The sequence below is a fragment of the Gopherus evgoodei genome, chromosome 1 (assembly GCF_007399415.2).
Source record: "Gopherus evgoodei ecotype Sinaloan lineage chromosome 1, rGopEvg1_v1.p, whole genome shotgun sequence".
Lineage (NCBI taxonomy): Eukaryota > Metazoa > Chordata > Testudines > Testudinidae > Gopherus > Gopherus evgoodei.
In genome coordinates this window covers 54,410,570-54,437,358 of record NC_044322.1, presented here as the reverse complement: position 1 = coordinate 54,437,358, position 26,789 = coordinate 54,410,570, and the positions used below count along the sequence as shown (strand labels likewise).

General features: G+C 40.2%; 1 protein-coding gene across 8 annotated transcripts in view; it reads right to left on the bottom strand.

The window, feature by feature from the left end:
- Positions 1-8,168: 8,168 nt before the first annotated feature.
- The window catches only part of RCBTB1 (RCC1 and BTB domain containing protein 1), a 53,750-nt gene continuing 35,129 nt past the window's right edge, over positions 8,169-26,789 (bottom strand). For 5 of the 8 annotated variants that reach the window (XM_030564742.1, XM_030564753.1, XM_030564721.1 and 2 more), the window contains 7 exons: positions 24,093-24,200; positions 22,914-23,056; positions 18,547-18,737; positions 17,097-17,223; positions 15,942-16,093; positions 14,521-14,651; positions 8,169-9,195 (listed from right to left, as the gene is read on the bottom strand). In XM_030564742.1, coding sequence (XP_030420602.1) covers positions 9,055-9,195; positions 14,521-14,651; positions 15,942-16,093; positions 17,097-17,223; positions 18,547-18,737; positions 22,914-23,056; positions 24,093-24,200 — 993 coding nt within the window. In that variant the 3' untranslated portion in view covers positions 8,169-9,054. The remainder of the gene's footprint in view (positions 9,196-14,520; positions 14,652-15,941; positions 16,094-17,096; positions 17,224-18,546; positions 18,738-22,913; positions 23,057-24,092; positions 24,201-26,789) is intronic. The other 3 variants (XM_030564793.1, XM_030564783.1, XM_030564731.1) reach the window with 2 other exon arrangements.

The following is a 26,789-nucleotide window of genomic DNA, read 5'->3' as shown; positions in this document are numbered from 1 at the left end:
AAACTGAAGCAAGGTGGACTCTAATAGAGGACACCAATAGTCCCTGCTGCTTCAGGTGTAGCAAGTAGTCCAGAATGAATGGCACTGATGCCTTTGTGGGTGAGACACCTTTCTGTGCTGGCCAGATCGAGAACCTTTTCCACTTTCCACATACGTTGCTCTAGTGGACAGCTTTCTGCTCCCTAAAAGAACTTCTTGAACCATCCCGAAGCATGCTAGCTCAGAGGGTTTCAGCCATGGAGCTTCCAGGCTGTGAGATGAAGGGACTCAAGGTTCAGGTGACACAGGTGACCATGGTCCTGGGATATCAGGTCTGGAACTTGAGGTAGTCGGACTGGTATTTCTACTGATGGGTTCAAAAGCATTGTGAACCAGTGCTGGCGAGGCCAGGCTGAAGCTATCAGGATGACTCGCACTCTGTCCCGTCTGATCCTTGGCAAGACCTTGTGTATGAGATAAATGGGTGGGAATGCATAGAACAGATGAACCATCCAGAGCAAGAGGAAGGCATCTGTCAGAGATCCTGGACTGTGGCCCAGGAAAGAGCAGAATTGAAGACATTTCCTGTTTTGCCTTGTTACAAATAGATCTATTTGGGAAGTTACCCACTTCTGGAAAATGACTTAGGATCTCTGGGCAGATAGACTACTTGTGGTGGTTGGAGAAATCCTTGCTAAGATGATCTGCTAGTTTGTTCTGAAAACCCAGCAGATAGGAGGCCTCGAGGTGAATCACTTGGGCTATGCAAAATTCCCATAAGCGAAGTACCTCATGGCACTGGTGAGAGGAGCGTGCTTTGCCCTGTCTGTTGAAATAGAACATGGCTGTTGTGTTGTCTGTAAGGACTCGCTACGTGGGGCTGGAATGCATGGCAGGCCAGGCGAACTGCCTTGAGCTTTCTGACATTGATGTGCAACAAGAGCTCTTCTGGAGATCCGAGGCCCTGAGTCCTGAAGGACCCCAAGTGAGCTCCCCATCGCATTGCCAAAGCATCTGTGATGAGAGACACTGAAGGTTGGGGGCTTGAGAAAGGGACTCCTGCATACACCACTAGCAGATCGGCCGCTTGGGTGTTCACAAAATGTATGACAGTCATTGCAGCCTTCCTGAGGAGACAAGGGGTTCAGATATCCATACCTCAGCGATTGGCTGATCCAAGGTCAGTCCAGACTTCAAGGAAGTAATCACCAATGGAGGATTTGTAATGACTGAGTCTAGATGATGTTGACTTGGTGAGTATACTGACATCAGCCACCCCTAGAGAGAACTGAGCATTTATGAGCAGACCTATGTTTTGGAAGGTCTCACATCTGCCTCTACCTGAAGTCTGGACTGACCTTGGATCAGCCAATCGCTGAGGTATGGACATCTGAACCCCTTGTCTCCTCAGGAAGGCTGCAATGACTGTCATACATTTTGTGAACACCCAAGCGGCCGCCGAAAGACTGAACAGGAGCACTGTAAATTGGTAGTGCACATGGTTCACGACAAATCTGAGGAACCTTCTTGTCCCTGAAAGACAGCAATGTGGAAATACACATCTTTTAAGTTGAGGGCAGTGTACCAGTCCCCAGGATCTAAGGATGGAATGATGAAGGCCAAGGAGACCATGCGGAACTTCAGTTTCTTCATGAATTTGTTGAGGTTTCGCAGGTCCAGAATCGGTCTCAGACCACTGTTGGCTTTCCAGATTAGGAAATAGCCCTTAGCTCTGGTGGAACCTCCTCCACTGCTCCCATCCTTAGGAGCAATTGCACCTCTTGGGCTAGATGTTGCTCGTGAAAAGAGTCCCTGAAGAGATGTGGGAAGGAGAGGGAACAACGAAACTGAAGGATGTATCCCAGTGCTATTGTGCGTAGCACCCATTGCTCCAAGGTGATATGGGCCCATGCCCAATAGAAGTGGGATAACCGGTCCATAAAAAATGGGGAATTTGGATCCATAAACTGTCCTGGTACATCATCCCTGGGCTTCCCATCAAAAAGCCTGTTGTGACCTTGCCAAGTGTCTGGGGGGTGCAGGTGCACATACAAATAAAGGCTGTGTGGGGAGGTTTCCTCCTATAGCCCCTGCTCCTCCTCCTGCTATAGTCCTGTTGAACCAGCGGGGGGAAGAAGCGAGCTGTCTGCTGTGGCCTAGAGTGCCTTCGTCATTGGGGCTGCAGTATGAAGGCCCAAGGACTTAAAACTTCACATTTTAAAGATCCACAGTGAAGTCCGTCTGATCAGAAAAGAGTGACATGCCCTCAAACAGCAGGTCGTGCAAAGTTTGTTGGACCTTGTGCGGCAGGCCCGACCTTCTCCGCATAGCCACAACCAAAGCCATGGATTAGGCTACAGAATCTACCTCATCCAGGGCTGCCTGCAGTGACGCCTTTGCCACAGACTTGCCTTCCTCTACGAGAGCTGCAAACTCTCATCTTGACTCCTGAGACAGCAACTCCTTACATTTCAGCATAGAGTCCCAGAAGTTGCAATGGTACCTGCTCAGGAGCCCCTGCTGATTGGCGATCCTGAGCTGGAGACCCCGTCAAATAGACCTTCCTCCCAAAAAGGTCTCACTTTTTTGCATCCTTTAGTCTTAGGTGCCAGTTCCTGTTGGCCCTGCCTTTTCCATTTATCAGCTGCCACACCACCAAAGAGCCCAGGGGTGGGTGCGTGTATAGGAACTTGAACCCCTTTGCCAGGACAAAGTACTTTTTCAGCCTTTTTTGTCATCAGCTGCAGGGATGCCGGGATCTGCCACAATGCCCTGATGGTGTCTATGATGGCATCATTCATGGGCAATGCCACTCTCGCAGGGCCTGTTGCTGTCAGGATGTCCACCAGGGAGTGGGAGGACTCTCTAATGTCCTCCACCTGGATCCCCAGAATCTGAGCTACTCTCCATAGAGGCTCTTGATGTGCTTTATAATCCTCCTGTGGGGGCACAATATCAGTTCCCGTGGCAGCCTCATCAGGGGAAGAGAAGGAAGATGCCTGAACCAGCCCTGGGCCCTGCTCCCCTCCCTCGGCACCAGCAGGGCTTAAAATCCCTACAGATCTTGCACCGCTCCCACACGTGAGCTTCCCCCAGACACCTGAGACAGCTGGAATGGGGGTCATGCACAGGCATAGGCTTGTGACAAGATTCCCAAGGCTTAAAACCCACAGACTGAGGAATGCCTCCGTGCTGGAGGTTAACCCCATTTAGTTATTTAGTTTGTTAGGAACCTCATTAGTAATTAAGTTTCTGTTAATTACAATCAACTACATACAATAATTTTTCTCTACTCGACTGAGGAGTACTTGCAACAACAAGAATGAGTCATAGTTCCAGCAACAATCTCAGATGATAAGAAGGAACTGAGGTATCGGCAGGGTCTTTCATACTGGTGCTATGAGCACATGACTCAAGGGGACACCAGAACCAACATAATAGATACCACTGAGGGGAAAGCTTTCTGGTGGCGGTGCTCGGGGCGAGCACACCCCTACACTGGAATGGACATAAGCACGCCCTCGAAGAAGAATGTCTTTGTTCTGTGGTCATGCAGAGATCAGAGAAAGCATCCCAAGTAACGTGGCACCTGGCTTCAGTAGAGGTTTTCTAGTGCTCTAGCAGTTTCTGCTCCCATTGAAGATGATGGCAACACTTCAGTGGCAGTAAGATGGGCTCAGACCTCACAGGGAAAAGAGGAAGTTAATGAGAGCTTCAGCTAATCAAAGTATATATAAAATTTGGTGGAGAAGAAGTCTTCTTTGCCAACACCTCACCCTCAAACATCTATTGGTGCCTAAACCTGGGCACAATAATTGAACTGAAATCACTCCTTATACAAACATTGATTTTCACGGTCAGAGTTTCCCTTAAGATTAGAATTTTGGCCTTACCATTTCAGTCTAGAAACCCACCTTTTCTCCTGTTTCTTTTACAGGCTAAGTAGGGGCATTTCCAAGTGATTACAGCACATCCCAGATAGCCTAGCGTCCTCTCTTCCTAACTGGGCAGTTGACCTCAGACAACTCACTAAACCTCATTGTGTCTCAGTTTTCCTATCTGAAAAATAATTTTTAGTTTACCTCCCTTATGCTGTAATACACAGAGTAGTTCATGGGTTGTAAAGCACTTCTGAGATCGTGGTGTGAAAAGGACACATGGGGTGAACGGGGTTATTACATTCACTTTTAAGACATTTCTTTGTGGCTCTTTACATCAAGTGAAGTACTGAAGTTTGAAAGTATGGTGAGAATCCACTGGATATGGGAGTAGGGAGTTCCTACCAGCCAAACAGATGCAATTCAGACTATAGAGAACAAACTCAAATTGTTCCAACAGCTGTATTACAATTCTAATCTTAATATTCTTTTGCTCAATTTCATGTTAATGTATTCATTGTTTTTTTGCAATCAGAAGTGCTAGGAAGGAAGAATGAAATGGGATCAGGTTAGTTTGAGCTAGTGATAATCCTGTAGTCCTTGCATTTTCTTTGTCTATGATGCATCATCTACCATTTCCATAGCTAATCCTAATGCTCAATTTCTTTTGGGCAGTCTAGATTAGAGATTCTTTAGTAGAATAGAGAATCCCCAGGTACAATACTGCAACCAAGTGGAATGTGTTGAACTGAGTCAGCTCCCAGCAACCTATGTGAATCATCATGAATGGCAATGGCTCTTGCTTAAGACGATACTGGCGTAAATTTTGCTTAAGGGACATACAGAGCCAGGACTGTAGGACTGGAAGGGACCTCAGTAGGTCAGCTGGTCCAGTCCCCTAAAATGAGGCAGGATTAAATATTATCTAAATCATCCCTGACAGGTGTTTAACCTGTTCATAAAACCCTTTAATGACAGAGATTCCTCCACTTTCCTAATTTGTTCCAGTGCTTAACTACCATGATAGTTAGGAAGTTTCCCCTCATGTCTAACCTAAATATCCCTTGCTGCAATTTAAATCCATTACTTTTTGTCCTGTCCTCAGTGGATAAGGAGAATTTATCATCCTCTTATTAACCACTTTTCATGTACTTGAAGACTATTAAATCACCCCTCAGTCTCTTCTCCAGACTAAACAACCCAAGGTTTCTTTTTAAATCTCTTCTCATGATTTATGGTTTAGAAAACATAATTTATTTTTTGTTGCTCTCCTCTGGACTTTCTCCAATTTGTCCACATCTTTCCTGAAGTGTAGTGCCCAGAACTGGACACAATACTCCACCAGAAGCCTTATTAGTGCTCAATAGAGTGGAAGAATTACTACTTGTGTCTTGCTTACAATGTTCCTGCTAATACATCTCAGAATGATGTTCACGTTTTGTGCAAATTGTTGACTTATAGTTTGTGATCGACTATAGCCCTCATATCCTTTTCTGCAGTGCTTCTTCCTAGGCCGTCATTTCCCATTTTGTATGTGTGCAACTGATTATCCCTTCCCAAGTATAGTACTTTGCATTTGTCCTTATTGAATTTCATCCTATTTACTCCAGACCATTTCTCCAGTTTGTCAAAATCATTTAGAATTCTAATTCTGTACTCCAATATACTTAAAATACCTCCTAGCTTGGTATCAGCCACGAAGTGTATTGATGCCATTATAGTCATTTATGAAGATACTGTATAGAACTGGATGCAAGTCAGATCCCTGCAGGACCCCACTTGATCTGCCCTTCCAACTTGACCGTGAACCGTAATTACTCTGAGCACCGTTTTCCAAACAGTTGTGCACCCACCTTATAGAAGATTCATCGAGCCTGTACTTCCCTGGTTTGTTTAAGAGAAGATCATGTGAAATAGTATCAATTTCCTTACAAAAGTCAAGATATCACATCTACTGCCCCCAACCCCCATCCACAAGATTGTTTCTTATCAACTTATTACTTTCTATGTGCTTATAAAGCAATTGTTTGATTATTTACTCCATTATTTTTCAGGGTACTGAAGTTAGGCTGACTAGTCTAATTCCCTGAATTGTCCTTATTCCCCTTTTTTATAGATAGGTATATGTTTGCCCTCCTCCAGTCCTCTGGGATCTCTCCTGTCCTCCATGAGTTTTCAGAGATAATGGCTCAGATCTTTTCAGCCAGTTCCTTAGATGTTCTAGGATGTATTTCATCAGGTCCTGCTCACTTGAAGACATCTAACTTGTCAAAGTAATCCTTAACTAATTTCTCCTATTGTAGCCTATATCCTACCCCATGTACATTGATGTTCACTATATCAGACATCCAATTAGTAGTAAACTTTGAAAAACAAAAAAAGGCACTGAACATTTCAGCCATTGATGCATTTATTGTTATAGACTTTCCCTTCCCATTGTGTAATCAGCCTACCATGGTCCTGGGTCTTTCTTTTGTAAAATATTTTCTTGTTACCCTTTATGGCACTAGCTAATTTATTTTGTGCCTTGGCCTTCCTAATTTTGTCCCTACATATTTGTGGGTTTTTTTTTTTTCATATCCATCTTTTGTAATTTATCTAGTTTCTGTGTGACTTTTTTGAATTTCAGGTCTTTGAAGATCTCCTGGTTAAGGCAGGGTGGCCTCTTACCATACTTCCTATCTTTCCCATGCATTAGGAGAGTTTGCTCCTGTGCCTGTAATAAATCATCTCTTTAAAAAACTACCAACTTTCCTGAACTTTTTGCCTTTACCTTAGATGCAAAACTAAGATCTAGTCTGTTAATCTAGAAGCTAGCCACCCTCCCTCCCCCAACTAAAAGCAGTTAAAACTAAAGATGTGGCAGCTCTGACTGGTTGCCTTTATTCAGGAGGCAGCAGAGACAAGCCAATTACCCCTCTTCCCAAAGACTGACTGGTTTTCCCCATTGATCCATAGGAGGATCACAATACCCAGAGGTGGGCTGTCACCAGGGCTTGAACCCAGGATCCACTAGATCTAAAAGCATGAGCCTCTATTGCTTGAACTAAAGGACTTACACACTTTTGGCAGAAACAGATTCAAACTTTCTATGCAGAATAGCCACTAGAGTGGGAAGAAAGACCCAAACTCTTAATGGGATACACATTTGTCCTATAGGGAATAAAACTAAGACAAAGCCACAACTGATCTAAATAAAATGGAATCTTAGGGCAGGTCTGCACTACAAATGTACAGCGGCACAGCTGTGGTGCTAGTGTAATTTTGATGAAGACTCTCTAAGCTGCTGGGAGAAAGTTCTTCTGTTAGTTTAGTAATTCCACCTCCACAAGAGGCGGCAGCTATTTCGGTGGGAGAGCTCTTCCTGCTAACAGTGATGTCTACACTGGTGCTTAGGTCAGTATAAGTACGTTGCTTAGGGGTGTGGATTATCCATATGCCTGAGTGACGCTGTTATACTGAAGTAATTTTGTAGCGTAGGCCAGGGCTAAGTCCAATTACAACTCTCGTTCCTGTCTTCCAGCAATAGAAAAATCTACACTATTGACTAATACATGAATGGATTGTCTTCTAAAGGAAACTGCTTTCATTTCCATCTCTGCCTCTCCAAACCAGCTTTTTATAGTACTATAATTCACATTGTTTCTCTGAACGGTTTGTTTTCATTTTGGCTTGCAAAATAAATTCTTTCAGGCACTTAAATGCATTACTTTAGAAGAAGAATCCACAAAGCAAAATATCACATTCCAAAGATCCTTTGGAATAACAATAACGATAAAAACCAGGCATACTGATCTCTGCCATGTTATGCAAGAGAGTTGTTGTAAATCAGAGAGGAAGGATGGTTCTGTGGTTAAAGCACTGAAACTCTGATTTTGGAGCTCTGGGTTCACTGCTTTGCAACATTCTTCTTGTATGACCATGGGCAGGTGGTCACTGTGCCTCAGTTCTTCTGAGAAATTGGCATATTTTCCTACAATTTTTAATTAGTTACAGTGGCATCCACTATGTGGTAGGCACTTCCCAAACACTTAAGGGAAGCCCATACCTCATAGGAGTGTCATGATAAATTCATTGACATTTGAGAGGGACCAATATTACATTGATGGAGGCCAAGTAAGTATGTGGATAAATTCTCTTCTATTTCCAGACGTACGGATTGCAAGTGTAACACCACTTGTTTGGCATATAGAGTTGGACTGGGAATGGATTCTGTCAATTCACATTTGCCACACTATTTTTAACTTTATTCTGTGACAGATGCAATAAAAGATGTGACATTTCCTTCAAGTCAGAAAAGTTGACAGTGGATAATTTGAAAAGTGTAATTTTATTATATGTAATTTTTAAGTTTTTATACAATATTCTAATGCAAAAAACAAACTTTCCAACAGTTCTCTACCCTTTTATTTAGAATAGCCTAATTAACGTGATTTGGCCCTCAAAAACAGGGCAATAAGTCTTTCAATGACTATTATAAATAATGTTTGAACATCTAGGTTACATGTTGCCCATTGCATGTTAAGGTATACCCAATAAGCAGCTTTACTTCCAACTCAATTAGTAAGTTTTCTCTGAGCATATTTTATAGCGACATTATCTTTTCTGCAGTTTCCTCTAAACCTTGAATACATTTGATTATTTATACATAGCAAAATTGTCACAAATTCATAATCATGCAACCACAATACAAAGAAAATCAGTCCTGTTTGTTCCTTCAGGGTAATTCTACAGAGCTAACATTTACATGAAATGTTTCAATGGCTCAGTTCAGCCTACACTGCAACTCCCTGGAGGTCCCAACAGATCAAGTTAAGAAATCCCAGTTCCTGGCACCAAATGATTAATCCTCTCATCAGCACTCAAAACCATCCTCCCTCCTGCTTCAATTTTTCCCACCTCACAAGTACAATATACTCAAACAGCAACGTGAAGATTTCCAGCTCTCCAAATGTAAGTTAACGTTAACCTTCTGACTTGCATCTCTTGCAACAGTTCACTTTTTTAAAAGCATGGATACAGCACACAGAACATTTGCTGCAGTTTCTGTACAGAGTTTTACAACCCCAATATAATGCAATCAATTAGGTTTGTTTTGTTTTTCTTCACCTGCAGGGTTACACAAGCCTGTTATTCATGAATACAGCAAACCAGTTATGACTGGTACAACGTCATCCAAAACTTACAGCCATCTGTTTCAGTTCTTAAAGGCTCCACATTTACTGGCTTTAGCAATGAATTCCTTTAGCAGGGGGCCATCCATTTGCCAAAATGCTGCAGTCTGTGTCACTTCCGTCAAATGATTGACACAAAACTTAAAGCAGAATTCTTCTAAATCCTAGACACAAAACAAAACAAAAAGCCTTTTTATTAGCTTTGGTTACACCATAAGAGACTATTTAGAACCAGGCTCAATGCTTTTACATCTCTTGTGTAATTACAGTGGAATTATAAACAGATTAGAGAGCTACGCAAATACATTATCCCAGCTGTTCTCAACCTTTTCCATACCATGCCCCACACTGCAACAAAAAACAGATCCTCCAAACTAGCCATAAAGAACAGAAGGTGCTCATGACCCTTTCAAACAGGCTCACAACTCTCACTTTGAGAACCCATGTACTATTCACAAGAGCATATTTTACTTACAGATTGAACTGCCTCATCTCACCTTAAAAGTTTCCCCTACCCTGGTCAAGAGTGTTTGTAGACTGGATTGGTTTTAGCTATTTCAGAGGAAGCATCCAGGGTGGAAATTATGTCTACATTCCACTGACAACTAATGCAAAGATGAGTAAAAGTCATCTTTGAAAAATGATACTCAAGGCTGGATTGAGAAAATTCAGTTCGTCCATTTCCACATTAAAGCCTGGTCTAAACACAAAGTTGTACTGGTTTACCTACTGGAGTTATGCTGCACTGGTTTAGAGAAAGAGCTAATTACAGCATATTATATCTAGACCGGGGTGGCCAACCTGTGGCTCTGGAGCCACATGTGGCTCTTCAGAAGTTAATATGCAGCTCCTGTATAGGCACCAACTCCGGGGCTGGAGTTACAGGTGTCAACTTTCCAATGTGCCAGGGGGTGCTCAGTGCTCAACCCCTGGCTCTGCCACAGGCCCTGCTCCCACTCCAACTCCTTCCCACGCCCTCCCCCGAGCCTGCCCTTGCTCCTCCCCCCACCCTCCCAGAGCCTCCTGCACTCCACGAAACAGCTGATCCAGAGGTGCAAGAAGGGAGGGGGAGGCGCTGATTGGCGGGGCTGCCGGTGGCTGGGAGGCGCTGCGAGCGGGAGCCGATGTGGGGCTGCTGACGTATTACTGTGGCTCTTCGGCAACATATATTGGTAAATTCTGGCTCCTTCTCAGGCTCAGGTTGGCCACCCCTGATCTAGATGGAGATGTCTTTAAAGAAATCTACAAAGTTCATGCAGGACACCTTTATGTCCACTAGGAATAAACCAGTACTGAAATGGCTCTATTTGTTTCTCATGGAAATATTTAGCAGGAATGTATTGGGCACAAGGCAGCCCAAGTCCCATACTTTAATTCTACACCACACTAAAGTCTGACCCACAGCCTAAATATTTATATAATGCCTTTCATCTAAAGATCAAAAAGTGCCTCAAACAATTCTCACACTGCACCCACATGGTATGAATATTACATAGAGTTACTAATTCTGCAGCCCACAACAAAGTCAGCCATAAACCCCAGATGCCGCCAGATGATTAAAGTAGCCAACTGTTCCATTTAGAGAGGGATCTTCTCTTTCATGTTACAATTCTAGGTTCGGACAATCTGTTATAGTAAGGACTACTGCATCCTACTTAAGCATCTCCATTCCACCTCCCCACTGAGTAGAATGTTAATGTGACAGACTCCATCTAGTCTAGTCTTTCTTCAATATCCAGCCTATAGAAATATATAATAGTTTTAAAAACAGTCAAGCCACTTACAAGTGTGATTGGGTAAAGCCATATTTGCATTTCTGCACTTTAGGCCAGGATGGAAAGCTAGCTTGCTGACACCAAGTCAACCTTTCTTGACACAGCAATATAGAAAATGCACTGGTTTAAGATCAGGATCTCTGGAGCTGCATGCATGTCTTGGCTTGTGTCGCATCCATGTAATAAGTAACAGGTTTATGAAAGGCTGAACATAGCTGAATTTTTATAACAAATAGACTAAACCGATTTTAAATAAAACTACATCATGTACACATTTACTGTATTACAGTACTTTATTAATAAGACTCCCATACTCCAAGTCAGAGTAACAAAAATACAAAGAGTATCATCATTACAGGAAGACACTTTGGAAAGTTTAGAATTCTGCAGAAGAATTAGATAAGTCATATTTGCACACTGGATCGCAAAGTAAAACCTCAGTGTATACAGTGCTAAATGATAGAGGCACAAGGTATTTCCAATGATTAGTTAGCTGCAGGGAGAAACTGGACCTACAGTGTAATGCTGGCCATTACAATTCAGCCAGTCATTAATCCCAGAGAAACATACTACATCTCAGTACTGGAAAAGTATGCAATTTCATGATATGGAAGTATTTTAACTAGATGATGCAGTTTTAACTGATGCTTTCTACAGAAAGGACATCCCATGAACTAACGACATTACTAAAGTCATCTGAGCTTGCCATTTAGCTTACTGCACATGTAATTATAGATTCAAGAGACATTTAAAATCAGTCTTCTGAATGTTGTAGATGCCCAAGAGAAGCTCAGAACCTCAGTGCAGAGCCTTCCATTTTGCTTTGGTTTAGCTTTTACACCTGGCAATCCGTAAGGCAGACTGTACACAAACCTCAATCAGCAAAAGGCAGAACGTACATCCTGCAGCAGAGTAACTGTTTCTTTTCCCACTCTTTAAAAGAATCATGAAGGCACACGGGAAACACATTCTGCAGGACTATTTCACCTCCACCTCCCAAACCACATCTATGGATGTCATACCTGTCTTTGTGAAATTAAAATAGATAACCTTCCATTTCAGATAAAAAGCTTTGTATTGTGTCTACTATCTCCCAAACAAAAAGGTTTGAGATCATCTGTTAAAAGAATTGCAGTTAAGTTAAGCTTTGAGGTAAAGCACAACTGCACATGTATATGTACGCACATTTTGGTCGCTATAAAGCACATGTGTAATCTATGAAGCAACACAATCTTTCATAAGAGTGAACAGTCTATAGAAAAGTATCTAGCTGCAGTAGAATCACACATTTAGGAACAAATGCCAAAGGAAATCAAGAAGTAAATACCTTCAGGACATGCAGACCCTAGGAGAGGAGTCTGCCAGCTGATCTGATTAAACAGCAAAATAGTTAAATATTACTTCATAATGCAAAAAATCGTTATTTATATCTCCTCTTCATATACTACTTGTCTGACTTTGCAGTTCAGTTAGCTAGCTCCATGGTGAGCTTTACTTCCTGACATTTTATTCCATTGTAGGAACAGATTTCACACTTAAGATATTGTACTTTGATTGTCATCTGATTTTTGTCAAGTTAAATATAATAAAATAAAACTTATTTCTATTATCAGTTCAGTAATTAAAGAATTTGGATATGTCATTCTAGATGTGTAGTGTTTTGATGCCTGAATACCTAGACACAATTGTCTTTCTATTCCCAGAATTGTAGTCTCTGGTTCCCACATATTTAAAAGGAACTATGCACTACATACAAGGAAAATGCAGTTTAAATTCAGGGAGGATAAAAATAAAATTAAAGAAGTCAAGATAACTATTTTTCATTTAAATCAGATTTAAATTAAATAGGCTTATTTTTGAAAAGAAAGGTGTATTTAAAATTAAAATTATATTTAAAGTTATGACAACCTATATTAAAAGCCTAAGCTTATATAGTATATTAAAATGATTGTAAATTGAATACAAATATTAAAGCAATACATGTTTGCTGCCAAAGTTTTAAAGAAAGCCAAACCAGTGAGCTGGTAGAAGTCACTGGCTAAACAATCTATAAGCAGTTTGTTGAAGCGCTAAACCAGCTTTGACAGCAGTAGAGAATTACAGGTAGAGGACATTTTTCTTCATTTTAGTTTGTTCAGCTTCTTCAGCTCAATGTCTAGTTAGTTCAAAACCGAGACACTGATTGGGAGATGGATAAAAACAGGAAATATCATTTTCCTCTTCCAATCTACGGATCAGAAATGCCAAGAGTATGGCTCCACCCCTTACTCAACATCTAATTCATCGTTTGTGGGAATGCCTCAGAAGCCATACGCCAGAAGAATAAAAACCAGGTGACAGATGAGTTTTACTAATTCTAAACCTTGATGGAGATGGTCACCAGAAGGACAGTTTATTTCACTAACTACAGATAATACTTCCTTTGTTGAATAAATCAACGTTTTAAATGCAAAACAGGTATCGATAGAAACTTATTTTTTCTTACTCATCTAGCACATTTAAGGTAGTTTCATTTAACTAATGAAAAGCAATTTTAAATTACAGTTTTAGTGCATTTTTAATTACATTCCCACTTCGAACCAAATGCAGTTTGACACAAATCATGACTAAAAAAATTAATCTGTTGAGTAAAAAAAAAAAATCTACTAAATATGTAAGGAATCATTCATCATTTACTAACTTGATAAAAATGCAAAAATTAAGACAGACTACAGTTATTTTAAGCTACAGAGTTTCTTAAATAAATGTGGATAAAAGTACCTCCAAATTTGGTGTAAAGGTTATATTTAGTTGCAAATCAACATTTAATAGTTACCAACCAGTGAGACTTATTTCCTTAAAACAATTAAAAGTACAAATGCAAAACAAGATTTAAATCATTGATTTAATCAAAGTTTCCTGCCTGCTGATTTAAACTGGTGATTAAAATTGCTTTGATTTAAATCAATCTACCCTGGGTACAAGATAATGGAAGTTTTCATGGCACCAAATTGCTGATGTTTATGTCTATATCCAAGCGTAAATCAAGAGGGAGCAAATAGGTCCATCTGGTGCCTATTACGTCACCTACTTCTAAACAACTTTGTTAACAAACATTCAGATGCAGCTGTTAGTACCCGGCCTTCAATAATATTACAAGAAAACTCCCAAACACAGGAAGAGGATTTCAAAAAGCTGCAACATGTACTGTGCACGTATTTAAATGTATTAAGCAAAGATTAGTGTTATAAAACCAATTGGCAGGACTTTTAGAATCTCCAGGTTCTGCTTTCTTTTTAAAGCCTGCCCTTTATTTGCCAGGTAATATTTTCAACCTTTAAATAGAAGGTTTTCAGCATGGAATTTTTTTCCAGATAACATGGAGCGATGCATTATGAAGCTAGGCAAAACAACATAAAATGGCTACCATGAACTAGACAATATGAAAGTTACTTATATTGGCCTTCATTCAGTGCTTTGATTAAAATAAGGGTGTGTATGTATAAGTGCTAGTTAATTTGTCTACTACAAGTTTAATACAAAGATATGGCTTTTGCTCTGAACAGAATGACTACAGAGTCCAAGGAACAGCACCAGAACCCCAGTGCTCAAAATCTCAATGCAACGAGCAATTTTCCCTCAATCAAAATGGAGATAAAAAGCTGTTTGCTATGCTCCATGGTTCTGGTCAAAAAGAGGTAGTCTATTTAGTGAGTTTAATCTTTAGAAGTTTACCTCTGCATCATATCTCACTGCAGCAGAGAGCAATGAAAATGCATTTTCCACAGTAATTCCTCTCTTGATAATGTGTTGACACAGTTTTTTCAATCTGTTTTCACAATAAGATGTAGCCAAATCCAGAAGTCCTGAAATTAAAATGCCATTATATTAGCCACTTTCAATCTCTGCTTTTACAGTATCAAGGCAAGCTTCAAACTGTGTCTTCATTCTCTGTGTGAAGTATGGTATGTCTATACTGCAGCTGAGAGCCTACCTCCCAGCCCGAGCAGACATGCTCACTGTGCTTGAAGTGGCACACTAAAAATAGCAGCGTGAACATTGTGGAGTGGGTGGTGAAGCAGGCTAATCACTCACGTGAGAACCAAGCGGTTGAGCAGGTCCAAGTTGCAGCCCGGGGCCACAATGTCAATACTGCTATTCTTAGGGTACATCCAGACTACTCGCCATATCAGCGGGCAGTAATCGATTTTTCAGGGATTGATACATTGTGTCTCATCTAGATGCGATATATCGATCCCCGAACACGCTCCAGTCGACTCTGGAACTCCATCAGAGCAAGCTGTGGTAGCGGAGTCGACATGGGGAGCCGCAGACGTCGATCCCGTGCGGTGAGGACCTGAGGTAAATTGATCTAAGATACTTCGACTTCAGCTACGCTATTTACGTAGCTGAAGTTGCATATCTTAGACTGATACCTCCCCCTCCGCCCCAGTGTAGACCAGCCCTTAGAATCCAAGTTTGAGTGGAGCTAGTGCATGTCTGTACCTCTCCAGGCTGGGAAGCACACTCCCAGCTACTGCATAGACATTCCCCAACACACAACACCATATATCAGTTAAATTGGGCGTTATTCAGAAAATCAGCTTTACTGACACTCAAGAAGAAACAACGGTCTTTTCACTACTTTAAGCCCCATCCGCTAACACTTAAACAGGAGCTTATCCCTAAGCACAAGTGGTTTCACTGACATCAACAGGACTACACATGTGCATAAAAGTTAAGTACATAGTTATAGAACAGGGAAAGTACCAAGTGCACAACTGTTGCTATCAAAGCTAGAATTTAACTCAGAGCTTGTCCACTGCGCTGGGTAAAAATTATCCCATTACAGGGACTGAATTTTTTTCTTGAAGTCATTTCAAAGCATAATTGATTCAATTAAGAGTAATTTTAAGACCTCCTCTACCTTTTGCTCTCCAATACTTGCTGCACAATCTATTCAGAGTTACACAGCATTATTTCTGTAGCAAGTTGTTAACAGAGTTTACTTTAGTTGTGCTTTAAAAGTTATCACCATGAAACTGATCATATGTTGGTCTTAGGACCATACATGCACCACTTATTCCCTCACTTTTTTGTCTATTGATCAAGTCTCTGGATTTATCATGTAATTTGGCCAAAGAAGGCTGTGCTACCTATAGCATCTTCAGGTGGCAGATCAACGCTGTCTGTATATAGGTACTCAAGAAAGGCACGATACACTGGGTAAGAAAATTGGTCTATTTCTATCACCTCCTTCATGTCCTCATTCCAATATGACTGGAACATGGTTCTGAAGTGTTCACATCTAGAACAGGAAGGCAGAACATTTATCTGGCATACCGTGATATGATACATGTATACTACATTAGAGACCACTTGAAATAAAGCTTCCCTTCATTTTCTCTACAATAAATTAAGATCTCTAAATACAGATGTCATTAAATACCAAAGGGGTATGTTCTCTTCTCAATACTGGGGTACAACAAATGCAAGTAATATTTGTGCATCAAGAGAATAAAGCAATTATTTTGTGTGTGATACAACAGATGGGAATTTGAAATAAAGAATTAAGTTTTGTACACATGGAATTTAATAAAGGGCTTTAGTAATTTTTTAAATAAAGGAATAGGCTCTTGCTGTGAAGTCTGGATATTGATCCACACTCAAAATTTTAAGAACTGGTATTTCGGTTCAGCCCCTTCTCAAAATTTAGTATTTAACAATCTCATTCTAATAAAGTGGGCATCTGACGAAGTGGGTATTCACCCATGAAAGCTTATGCTCCAATACGTCTAATAGTCTATAAGGTGCCACAGGACTCTGTCGCTTTTACAGATCCAGACTATACAGCTAACCCCCTAATACTCATTCTACTAAGTTACACTTAAGAGAAATAACATGTAAAAACAGCATGTCTCGTTTATGTGTATTCAAAGTCAGTGCAATTAGCTATTTAGTTACTTATCTTTGTTTTGGTTAACTATGTGGTTATATTACCTGAGAAATGTCCAGGACAGCTACTGGCCCACGAAAAATATATATTAAAAAAAAAAAAAAAAAAAAGACATCACACTAATTCAGACAGACAAATCCCCTCATTTCTAAAGATCTTGTGTCAGCCTCATCCTTCCAAGCAGTCCAAAATACAAACAAAAATTTCAATAATAGTGAACAGTCTTAAAAAGTCTAAGTACAGCTTCACTTTTGATAGCCCTGCAGATGGATTTCTCTGAGGGGACAAGTTAATAGGTTGATCTCTATGCAGTAGAGAGATTGCTGACCAAGAAGCCATGAAACATGAACATTACCTGATTTTTAGAACAGCTTTATGCACATGGATGTATTTTCCATCTACGCGGAATTTTAGGTCTGAGGTTTCTGGACTATCAAACTCTTTCTTCAGAGACTCAGCTACTGTTAAGGAGTCTTCATGCTCTAAAAAAAAAAAAATCAAAAGTTTTGAAAACAAAATACATTCTGCCTAATACATACATACATTTGCAGAGTGGCTTAATTAAACAGGCTAGTCAAGAAAAGATGGTCACTGGGTAACTACACGATGTTTAGGAAGTAAATGTCCGGCAGATCTATGTTGGTAGTCCTGACTGGGGTTCAGAGTTGTCAGCACTCATTTTATGAGAGCATAATAATCCGATAAGCGTGTCATGAAAAGCGGGGCTGGTACAAACAGCCTTGCAACTGCTACCAAGGAAACTATTCAAGCTGGAAAGCTATTAAAATTACCCACTTGAGCAAACTCTCAAAGTAAGTTTCCTCAGCATTTGGACAGATCCAATGCAGGTCTGAAAAATGTAGATTAAACCTTCCTGCGAGGAAGTGCAGTACATCAGACCTAGCTACGAAAAAAAAAAAGTGTCCTTGTGTATTATGAACTTGTGGTGCCCAAGCTGACATTACTCTCTAAAAAATAATTAAAAAAAAAAGTCAGGATTTACTTTTTAAAACAATCCCAAAAAACACGTTAGCATGTGTGAAAGGTTTGATTAATAGCACTGAAGATTTAAGTCCTCCATTTACCTATTAAAAAAAATGTACAGTAGTCAGTAGTAACAAGCTTTCAGAGATTTGTGGCTTTGCAGGAAACCTAACTATGAGTTTAGCAACCTTAACTCTGCCCATCCCACATGAACTGGCAAGAGCCCCTTGGAATATATTGCAAGTATGTTTCAGCCAAGGCTGCCCTACAATAAGAAGGCATGAAGGAAGATTAAGTAAGAGTGTCATTTCATGTGGTGTGCTGTGCCCCACAATGCTATTCTTTTATTTATCTGAGTGTGCTCCAACTGCCCTCCACTGTGTTAGTAATAGCTATGCTGATTGGTGCAGGGATTACTGTCAGCAAATTGCCACTGCTCATGGTGTGATATGAGAAGTGCATCTGCACCCAAAGGAAACACAGACCCTGCATTTCAATTCTGAATTGTGAGTCATGCAAGCAAAGAAGCACAGTGGTCTATTCTATTTTTCCCATGGTGGATTTCTAGCAGTCCAGTAGCATACATGACAACGTTAAGTGCACACGATGTGGATTTTTGAGCACTTAAACAATCGATTGCTAAACAGTACGCTGCTTTCACCCTTAGCTATCGCAGAGTGCCCACCCCACTAGAATATACAGATTTAGTAAGAAAGCACATTTTCAGAAGGTGCAAATATAATTAAACAGGAAATCTGTTCCATACAAGCATTAGATTTTTTGGCTGTAGCACTGCATAGCATGTCCCAGTTTGCTCTCACCTACAGAGAGGAGGCGCCACATCACAGCAGGAGTAGAAAAGCAAGCAAACACATCATCAGTACAAGTGAAGTGAGTGAGGTGAGGAAGAACAACAGACTGGCCACGGCACTGGCCCCACATATACACCTGGCCACCTTGGGTCTTGGCAGCAGAAGTGTGAGAAGAGTGGCAGGCTGCAATCTCTACCACCCTGTGAACAGAAAAATCAAAAGAAAACGCAGAGTTTGTCTACAACATATATTTAAATCACAGAAGCATAAAATTAAAAGACAAGCTACTTGTATCAGTGGAAAAAGCAGAGAATATGCTATCTGTAGTCCTGTATTTTCTTTTGACTGGGTATCGATTTGGACTGAACAGCCTTCACATAATCAGATTTAGTATTAAATTACAGAGATATAAGACAATACAATATCAAATTACAATGACATTTACAGAAAATGATATTCACAAGTCTTTCAACCAACATTCTTCATATCTCACCCACAACAGGCAGAGATTTCTAAAACAAAAAGGGACATCACCAGACACTGCAATACACGTAAGCAAAGCCTGAGGATAAGTATGAAGAAATTACTACATCTATATTTTGTAACAAAACAAGATTTGAGAAGTAGCCTGGAAAGCTATTCCCAAATTAATGGCGCATGTTCCAGGCCTTCTGTCTTCAAACAGCACTTTTATGAGCTAGTTCTCTCATTTTAAATTATTAGTACCAGTGCAGTGAAAATGCCTTTTGAAACAAGCACTTAAAATACTTCACTAAAGAATCTCCCAGTCCCTCTTTAGATGGGCTCTGATATTTAGACAGGTATAGCCTGCTCTAAAACATGCCTTTATTTTTGGCCTCACATGTTGTATTTAGTTCTCCCCCTTACACACCCTCCCAGTGTTTAAAGCCTGTTTGGAAAACAACAGATTGACAGGATTATCATTTTAAATAGCCATATTATTCAATAATCACATTCTTAAAAAAAAAGTATCGTTTTACAGTTTAAAAAAAAACGGTGTCCACAGTGTTTTAAAGAACTGCAGGTGCTGCTGTATATTTACATATTCTGTTCTCCCTTTACTCAAATAATCCCTAAACTGTTATCTGAAGTGATTCTATACGAACAGAGAAGAATCACATTCCCATTAAAAGAATTGCAAGGACGTATCCAGAATCTCTGTTCAGCTCGTGAACAGTGCCACAGAAATGAAAAATTGGGAGGGAAGTTCTAGAGTTAGTTTTAAAATAAGATAGGTTTTCTTGTTTCCCATGTTAAAAATATGCATGCCAGGGTTTCAGGTATTTTCCACATTAATTAAAAAAAAGAGTCTGTGGAGGACATCAAACAAAAAACTTCCAATAAAACCTAATCTATATTTCCTGACAGTTTTTCTTCTGTATATCAAAAGTCGGTATCCCAATATGGCAACCTAGGAGTAGCACAAATATCAGATTATAGCACAAAAATTGTCTTTCAGCATAGAGTATCAGGTGGTAAATCCAGTGTTTAAATTCGTAATGAAAGTGGTGCTGCTGCTCAATCAATTTTTTTTACATTCATAACTGACTATGCAAGCCTGGAGGGGCCGGGGTTATGAACTGCCAACCCAGAGGGGCAAGGGTTCGGCCTTGGCACAAATTAAGCATTGAGTAAATCCTAATTTACAAAGAAAACAAGTTGAGTATTACACACACAATAACTGTTTCGCTTTAAAATCGTATTAAGACCCATCGGACACCAAGACTTTGGAGCATCCCATCAGACCCACAGGTGGTAACTCCAGCAATTTAGCATGCTGTCTCTTCTTACTCAGGAATTCACCCCCCACAATACCACTACTATAACCTCACCTCTACCAGGACTGCCCATCCCAGCCAGCAACAGCAAACTCTCTCAACATTAAAATCATTAAAAAGAAAGTTCTGTTAATAACTTCCTCTCCTTCTGAGGCCACAACCACTCCTTGCCTTCAAATCCATGCACGACTCCACTGTGCCCTCACTTACCCGAGTTTCCCCAACTGGACTCCATCAACACGGACACTACCCTATTTTTTGTCTTGCCTTATCTCCGCCCTTGTTCTAGAATGTAAGCTCCGATGGTCAAAGGTGGCATGTGTCTTGTATAACACCAAGCACATCACCTTTTCTCTCTTTGATAGAGGTCCTTTATTTGTTGGACATCTGCACTCAAATTCTTTCCTTCAAGGCTGCATCTCCAGGTTAACTCAGATTTCCTTTTAAGCTATTAGGCTTCACCCTGGACGTAAAACTCAAATTCAGTGATACATCATACTTATTCCTCAGGATAGCATGGCACTCCGCTTCAACAGGATCTGCTAGTAGCCTCTATTAGTAGCATTTAACATAAATGGCAGATTGGGTATGTTATAACCTTATTCCCAGATTCTGGACCTTAGCGTCCAAAATATGGGGGTTAGCATGAAAACCTCCAAGCTTAGTTACCAGCTTGGACCTGGTACTGCTGCCACCACCCAAAAAATTAGAGTGTTTTGGGGCACTCTGGTCCCACTGAAAAACCTTCCCTGGGGACCCAAGACCCAAATCCCTTGAGTCTCACAACAAAGGGAAATAATCCTTTTTCCCTTCCCCCCTCCAGATGCTCCTGGAGAGATACCCAGACACAAGCTCTGTGAAACTACGCAGAGTGATTCCCCCTCTCCGTTCCCAATCCTGGAACAAAAGCACTTTCCTCTTCACCCAGAGGAAATGCCAAATCAGGCTAGCAATCCAACACACAGCTCTCCCCTTGATTTCTTCCTCCCACCAATTCCCTGGTGAGTACAGACTTAATTTCCCTGAAGTAAAGAAAAACTCCAACAGGTCTTAAAAGAAAACTTTATATAAAAAAGAAAGAAAAAATACAAATGTTCTCTCTGTATTAAGATGATACAACACAGGGTCAATTGCTTAAAAGAATATTGAATAAACAGCCTTATTCAAAAAGAATACAAATCAAATCATTCCAGCACTTATATTCATGCAAATACCAAAGAAAAGAAACCATATAACTTACTATCTGATCTCTTTGTCCTTACTCTTAGAAACAGAAGACTAGAAAGTAGAAAGTACTTCTCCAAAGCTCAGAGAAGCAGGCAGACAGACAAAAGACTTCTTACACAAACTTCCCTCCACCCAAAGTTGAAAAAATCCAGTTTCCTGATTGGTTCTCTGGTCAGGTGTTTCAGGTGAAAGAGACATTAACCCTTAGCTATCTGTTTATGACAGGGTAGTATGTATAGACAACAGGAGCAGCAAGAATTAAAATGTATCCCACCAGAAAACGCTGTCACATAGGCACTGACTCCAAGAAAGATTAGTCATGTAAGTTCAGTAGGGGAGGGTAGATTCATCCAAGTTTAGCACCACAAATTGCTTTTTCTGGAACATTTTTTTTCCATTTTATCATTAGCAAGACATTATCCACTTCATATTTCTGAAATGAAGACTTTTTTTAAAAAAAAACATGCCTGAAGACATGATCAGTTCTGAATTTAAGTTCTGCATGCACCTCACTTGAGCCACTATTTAAGAGAAAATAAAACCCTATTCTGTATTATCTTTCCTTCCACCAGCGTTCTCCAGCATCCAATTTCGTTTCTGATTCTTTATCTCTTCAAGAAGTCCTTCACAAAAACAAACTATTTTCTACCATCTTTAGTTTTGTTGAACTTTTAGCAGGCTCAGTACCAAGAAGCTTTGTCACCTCACATTTATAAAGACGCAAAGACATCTTACAAATGGCCTTGGTTTCCCAAATGAAAAATTTAGCTGTATAAAGAAAAGGCAGCCAGATGCTGACTGTTTGCCCATTAGATAATTACACAAACAGAACTAGGTAGAATGAGAGCAAATCACTTATTAAAAATTGACACAGAAGTCCAAGTGTTTCAGAGTTAAGAGGAACTTACAAAACACATTGTTGGCTTTTGACTATAGAATCTCAGACAGCTGACTTTCCTAGTGAATCATATCAGGCTTTCCCCTCCCTCCAAATATAGGCATCAATATAGTATAACAACTTGCCACACATAATCCAAAAGTTTTTATTAGAGGGGTCATCGGTGGAATGGCTCATTGAAATTAACATTTGGCCTCCTTGTTCGTTACATCTCTGCACCAGATATGTATAGAATATATATAAATTTCAAACGCTAGCATAGGAGCCACTACAAATACCTTGTCTAGAATTTAGAGGAAAAAAGGTAGGATAAGAGTATGGTATATACAAGATTAACAAACAACAGGAACAAGTATCCATAAAGCAAGACACCTTTCTAGAGCTACAAACAGACTCCATAATGCATGCTCCCACAACACAATCTAAAAATAGGTTAGCTGTAGCAACATTACCTTTCCTTTTCCATCATGATCTGCGCCGGGCTTAGCTGGTTACTTTTATTGCCAGTTCCCAGCTGCCCGTAAGTGTTAGCTCCCCAGGAATAGAGCAAACCCTCATCTGTTAGTGCTAGTGTGTGCGCATAGCCACAGGTAATCTGTAAGTAAATTTACAAAGATTACTACTAAACAGAAACAGAAACAAGTGGAAGACAAATTATTACACTCATTACATTAATCTGTCTGAAGTACGTTCAATATCTCCATCATTCTCCATTTAGGACCAAAAACTGCTATTTCCTGATACTTAAAGCAAACATGAAATACATTAGCAATAAGTACTAGACAACCTCAAGCTCTGGTAATTTAGTGTTCATTGGTTATTCCTCACTGTTTGCTGCAATTCTTCATTTAATAAATAGAATCATAAAAAAAGAAATCTAACATTCTTTGTCCACAATAGCTAAACATTTTGTCCTAACCTTGGACTACTTTGTATAATCCCCTTGTAGTCTCTCTGACCTCTAAGTTACAAACTTCAGTAATTCCTCCAGAAACAGTTAAATCTTTCACACTAGACAACTACATACAACTTTTAATCCCAAGATCTCAAAGTGCATTACAAACTAATGAACTGAGGCTTGAACAGTCCTGTAAGGGGGGGTTTATCTATTGTAGAGATGGAGAAAAAAATTGAGTGGGTCACACAATCACTTAACCTAAGTTATACAAGTCTGACAGTCCTAACTAGAATCCAGATCTCTTGAATCCTAGCCCTATGCTTTCACCGTAAGACACTTCTCGCCAGCCTTTCACTCCTAACCCACTGTTTAGCTAGGATATTAAGACAAATCCTTTGAATCTCTTAGTTTCTGTCCTTGATCATTCCTTACAAGCTTGCCCACTATATCTCACTTCATCATGCCCCACAATATACAGAGATGGTACCTGCATGACATATCGTATGCATAGGTTATTTACGTTATTCAGCAATGAAGCATTCTGACACATTCACAAGGTTATACAAAAGCAAGCATTACACAGATTGTGAACAATCTTTCGCCTTTAATAGATTTTACAAGAACTGGAACACTGAAATCCTGAATTCAGAAACGTGCTTATGACTCAGACTGGGTGAAATTTTTGAAGACGTAGACAATATTAATGCACTGTTCTCTTCTACTTTGGACTTACCTGAAGTACACATACACCATGTAACGCTGCCACTCTACAAGGTGTGAGTTGATTACCATTGTTTCCCAGACCTAGCTGACCATTACCATTGTAACCCCAGCCATATACCTAGTTTAAAAAAAACAAAGATTAAGCTACCTGTTCTGTTTGTAGGAATACAGAAAATATGAGTTGTAACCAGAGACAATAGAAATCTGTGGAGAAAGTCCCTTGAGATAATGTCAAATCTTCACAAATCTAACAAGGGGAAGGGGAATGGAGATGAGGGCATATTGTATTAATTTCTCCAACTTCTCTGTTCTCCAGGTTTTAACAGAAAGTTGGCTTTTTAAAAGATGCCTACCTTTACTGTACTGAGCTAGTTTCCCAGAAGACATACAATACCACAAACTCCTGCAAGTCTTTCTGTGCTGGTCTAATATTTTTCAGTGGACAGAACTGTAAAGCAATCATCTTGATCAACTTAAGGTATGTACAACAGCAGAGTAGTCCATTACTTCCCTCTTCAGAACTTGTCACTTTACTCCTAGTGTCCATTCTAATGAAAACATCAGAACATCACAGGTACAGTGCAACCCAATTATCCACAGGTCTCTCAGGAAAACTAAAGCCTTGGAAAGACAGGGTTCTCCCAGCCCCGTCAGTTGGTGATGCTTTGGTCTGGGACTCGGGTATCTGAAGCAAAGTGAAACAGATATCCAATTGGCTGCTTCCAGCAGTGAGGCTGCATTACAAACTTTTTGGGGAACACTAAAGCCTGGTCTACTCTTGGGGGGTGAGGTTCGATGTAAGATACGTAACTTCAGCTACAGGAATAGCATAGCTGTAGTTGATGTATCTTATTTCGACTCACCTCCCGTCCTCACGGCGGCGGCTACCCTGTCAACTCTGCTTCCACCTGTTGTCCTGGTGGAGTTCCGGAGTCGATGGGAGTGCGTTCAGGGATCGATATATCGTGTCTAGATGAAACGTGATATATCGATTGATAGATCGATCTCTACCCGCTGATTCGGCGGGTGGTCTGGATGTACCCTAAGTGCAGTTAGATAAACACCAGAACAACTCTCAGGAGACATAATTCACTTTCAGCTAATGGGATTGCATGGTGTATTGAAGTACACAGGAGCACTGTATTAAATGCAGCAAAGAATCCTGTGGCACCTTATAGACTAACAGACGTTTTGGAGCATGAGCTTTCGTGGGTGAATACCCACTTCCTCAGATGTATTAAATGGAAGTTTAACTATGCTAGCTTTTAGATTATCATAGTTAAGCGTCACATTTAATACCCTATTGAGATGAATAAATAAATGTATACTTGGTGTGGTTGTTTCAATCCCTCTACAGATTCAGGAAAACATATGTATCAATGCAATCTTTGCAACCAGAAAAACTACAAGTTACACTGAAAAAAAATCATATTCCATATCTGGAAAGATACTGAAACAAGTTGTTACACAACCAATTTGAAAGCACCTGGAGCATAACAGGGATATAAGGAATAGCCAGCATGGATTTCTTAAGAACAAATCATGCCAAATAAACTTAATTTCCTTCTTTGAAAGGGTCACTAGCCTGATGGATAGGGGAGGAAAGAAGTAGATGTAATGTTTTGATTTCAACAGTTGCACATGACATTTTCGTAATGAAACTAGGGAAATATGAGAAGCTATAAGGCGGATGCACAATTGGTTGAAAGACTACTTAAAGAGTATTTATCAATGGTTCGATATCAAACTGGAAAAGTGTTTAGTGGGGTCCTGCAGGGATCAGTCCTGGGTCCGGACTATTTAATATTTTCATTAATGACATGGATAACAGGAGCAGAGCATATGCTATGAAATCTGCAGATGACAGAAGGCTGGGAGGGGTTGCAAGCACTTTGGAGGAGGGGTTTACAATTCTAAATGACCTTGACAAACTGGAGAATTGGTCTGAATTCAACACGATGAATTTTAACAAAGAAAAGTGCAAAAGTATTCCACTGGAAAAATCAAATGCACAACTATAAAAAGGGGAATAAGTGGGTAGGTGCCAATACTGCTGAAAAAGATCTGGGGGTTATTGAGGAGCACTAATTGAATGAGTCAAAATCTGATGCAGCTGCAAAAAAGGCTAACATTCTAGGGTGTACTAGCAAGAGTGTTGTATGTAAGACACAGGAGGTAACTGTCCCATTCTACTTAGCATTGATAAAACCTCAGTTGGAGTACTGCGTCCAATTCTGGTGCCACACTTTAGGAAAGATGCAGACAAACTGGAGAGTGGCCAGAGGAGAGCATAAAAAATTATAAAAGGTTTTGAAAACCAGACCTCTTAGGAAAGATTAAAATACTGGGCATGTTTAGTCTAAAGAAAAAAAGACGACTGAGGGGGGGACCTGATAACACCTCTTCAAATATGCTATGGGTTGTTATAAACATGACACTGATCAATTGTTCTCCATGTCTACTGAAGGTAGAATGAGAAGTAATGCGCTTAATCTGAAGCAAGGGAGATTTGGGTTATATATTAGGAAAAGCTTTCAAGCTATATGGATAGCTAAACTCTGAGATAGGCTTGCAAGGGTAGCCGTTGAATCCCCATCACTGATGGTTTTGAATCAGGTTGGACAATCACCTGTCTGGGATGGTCTAGGTTTACTTGGTCCTTCCACAGCACAAGTGGTTGGACTTGACTTCAAGGTCCCTTCTAGCC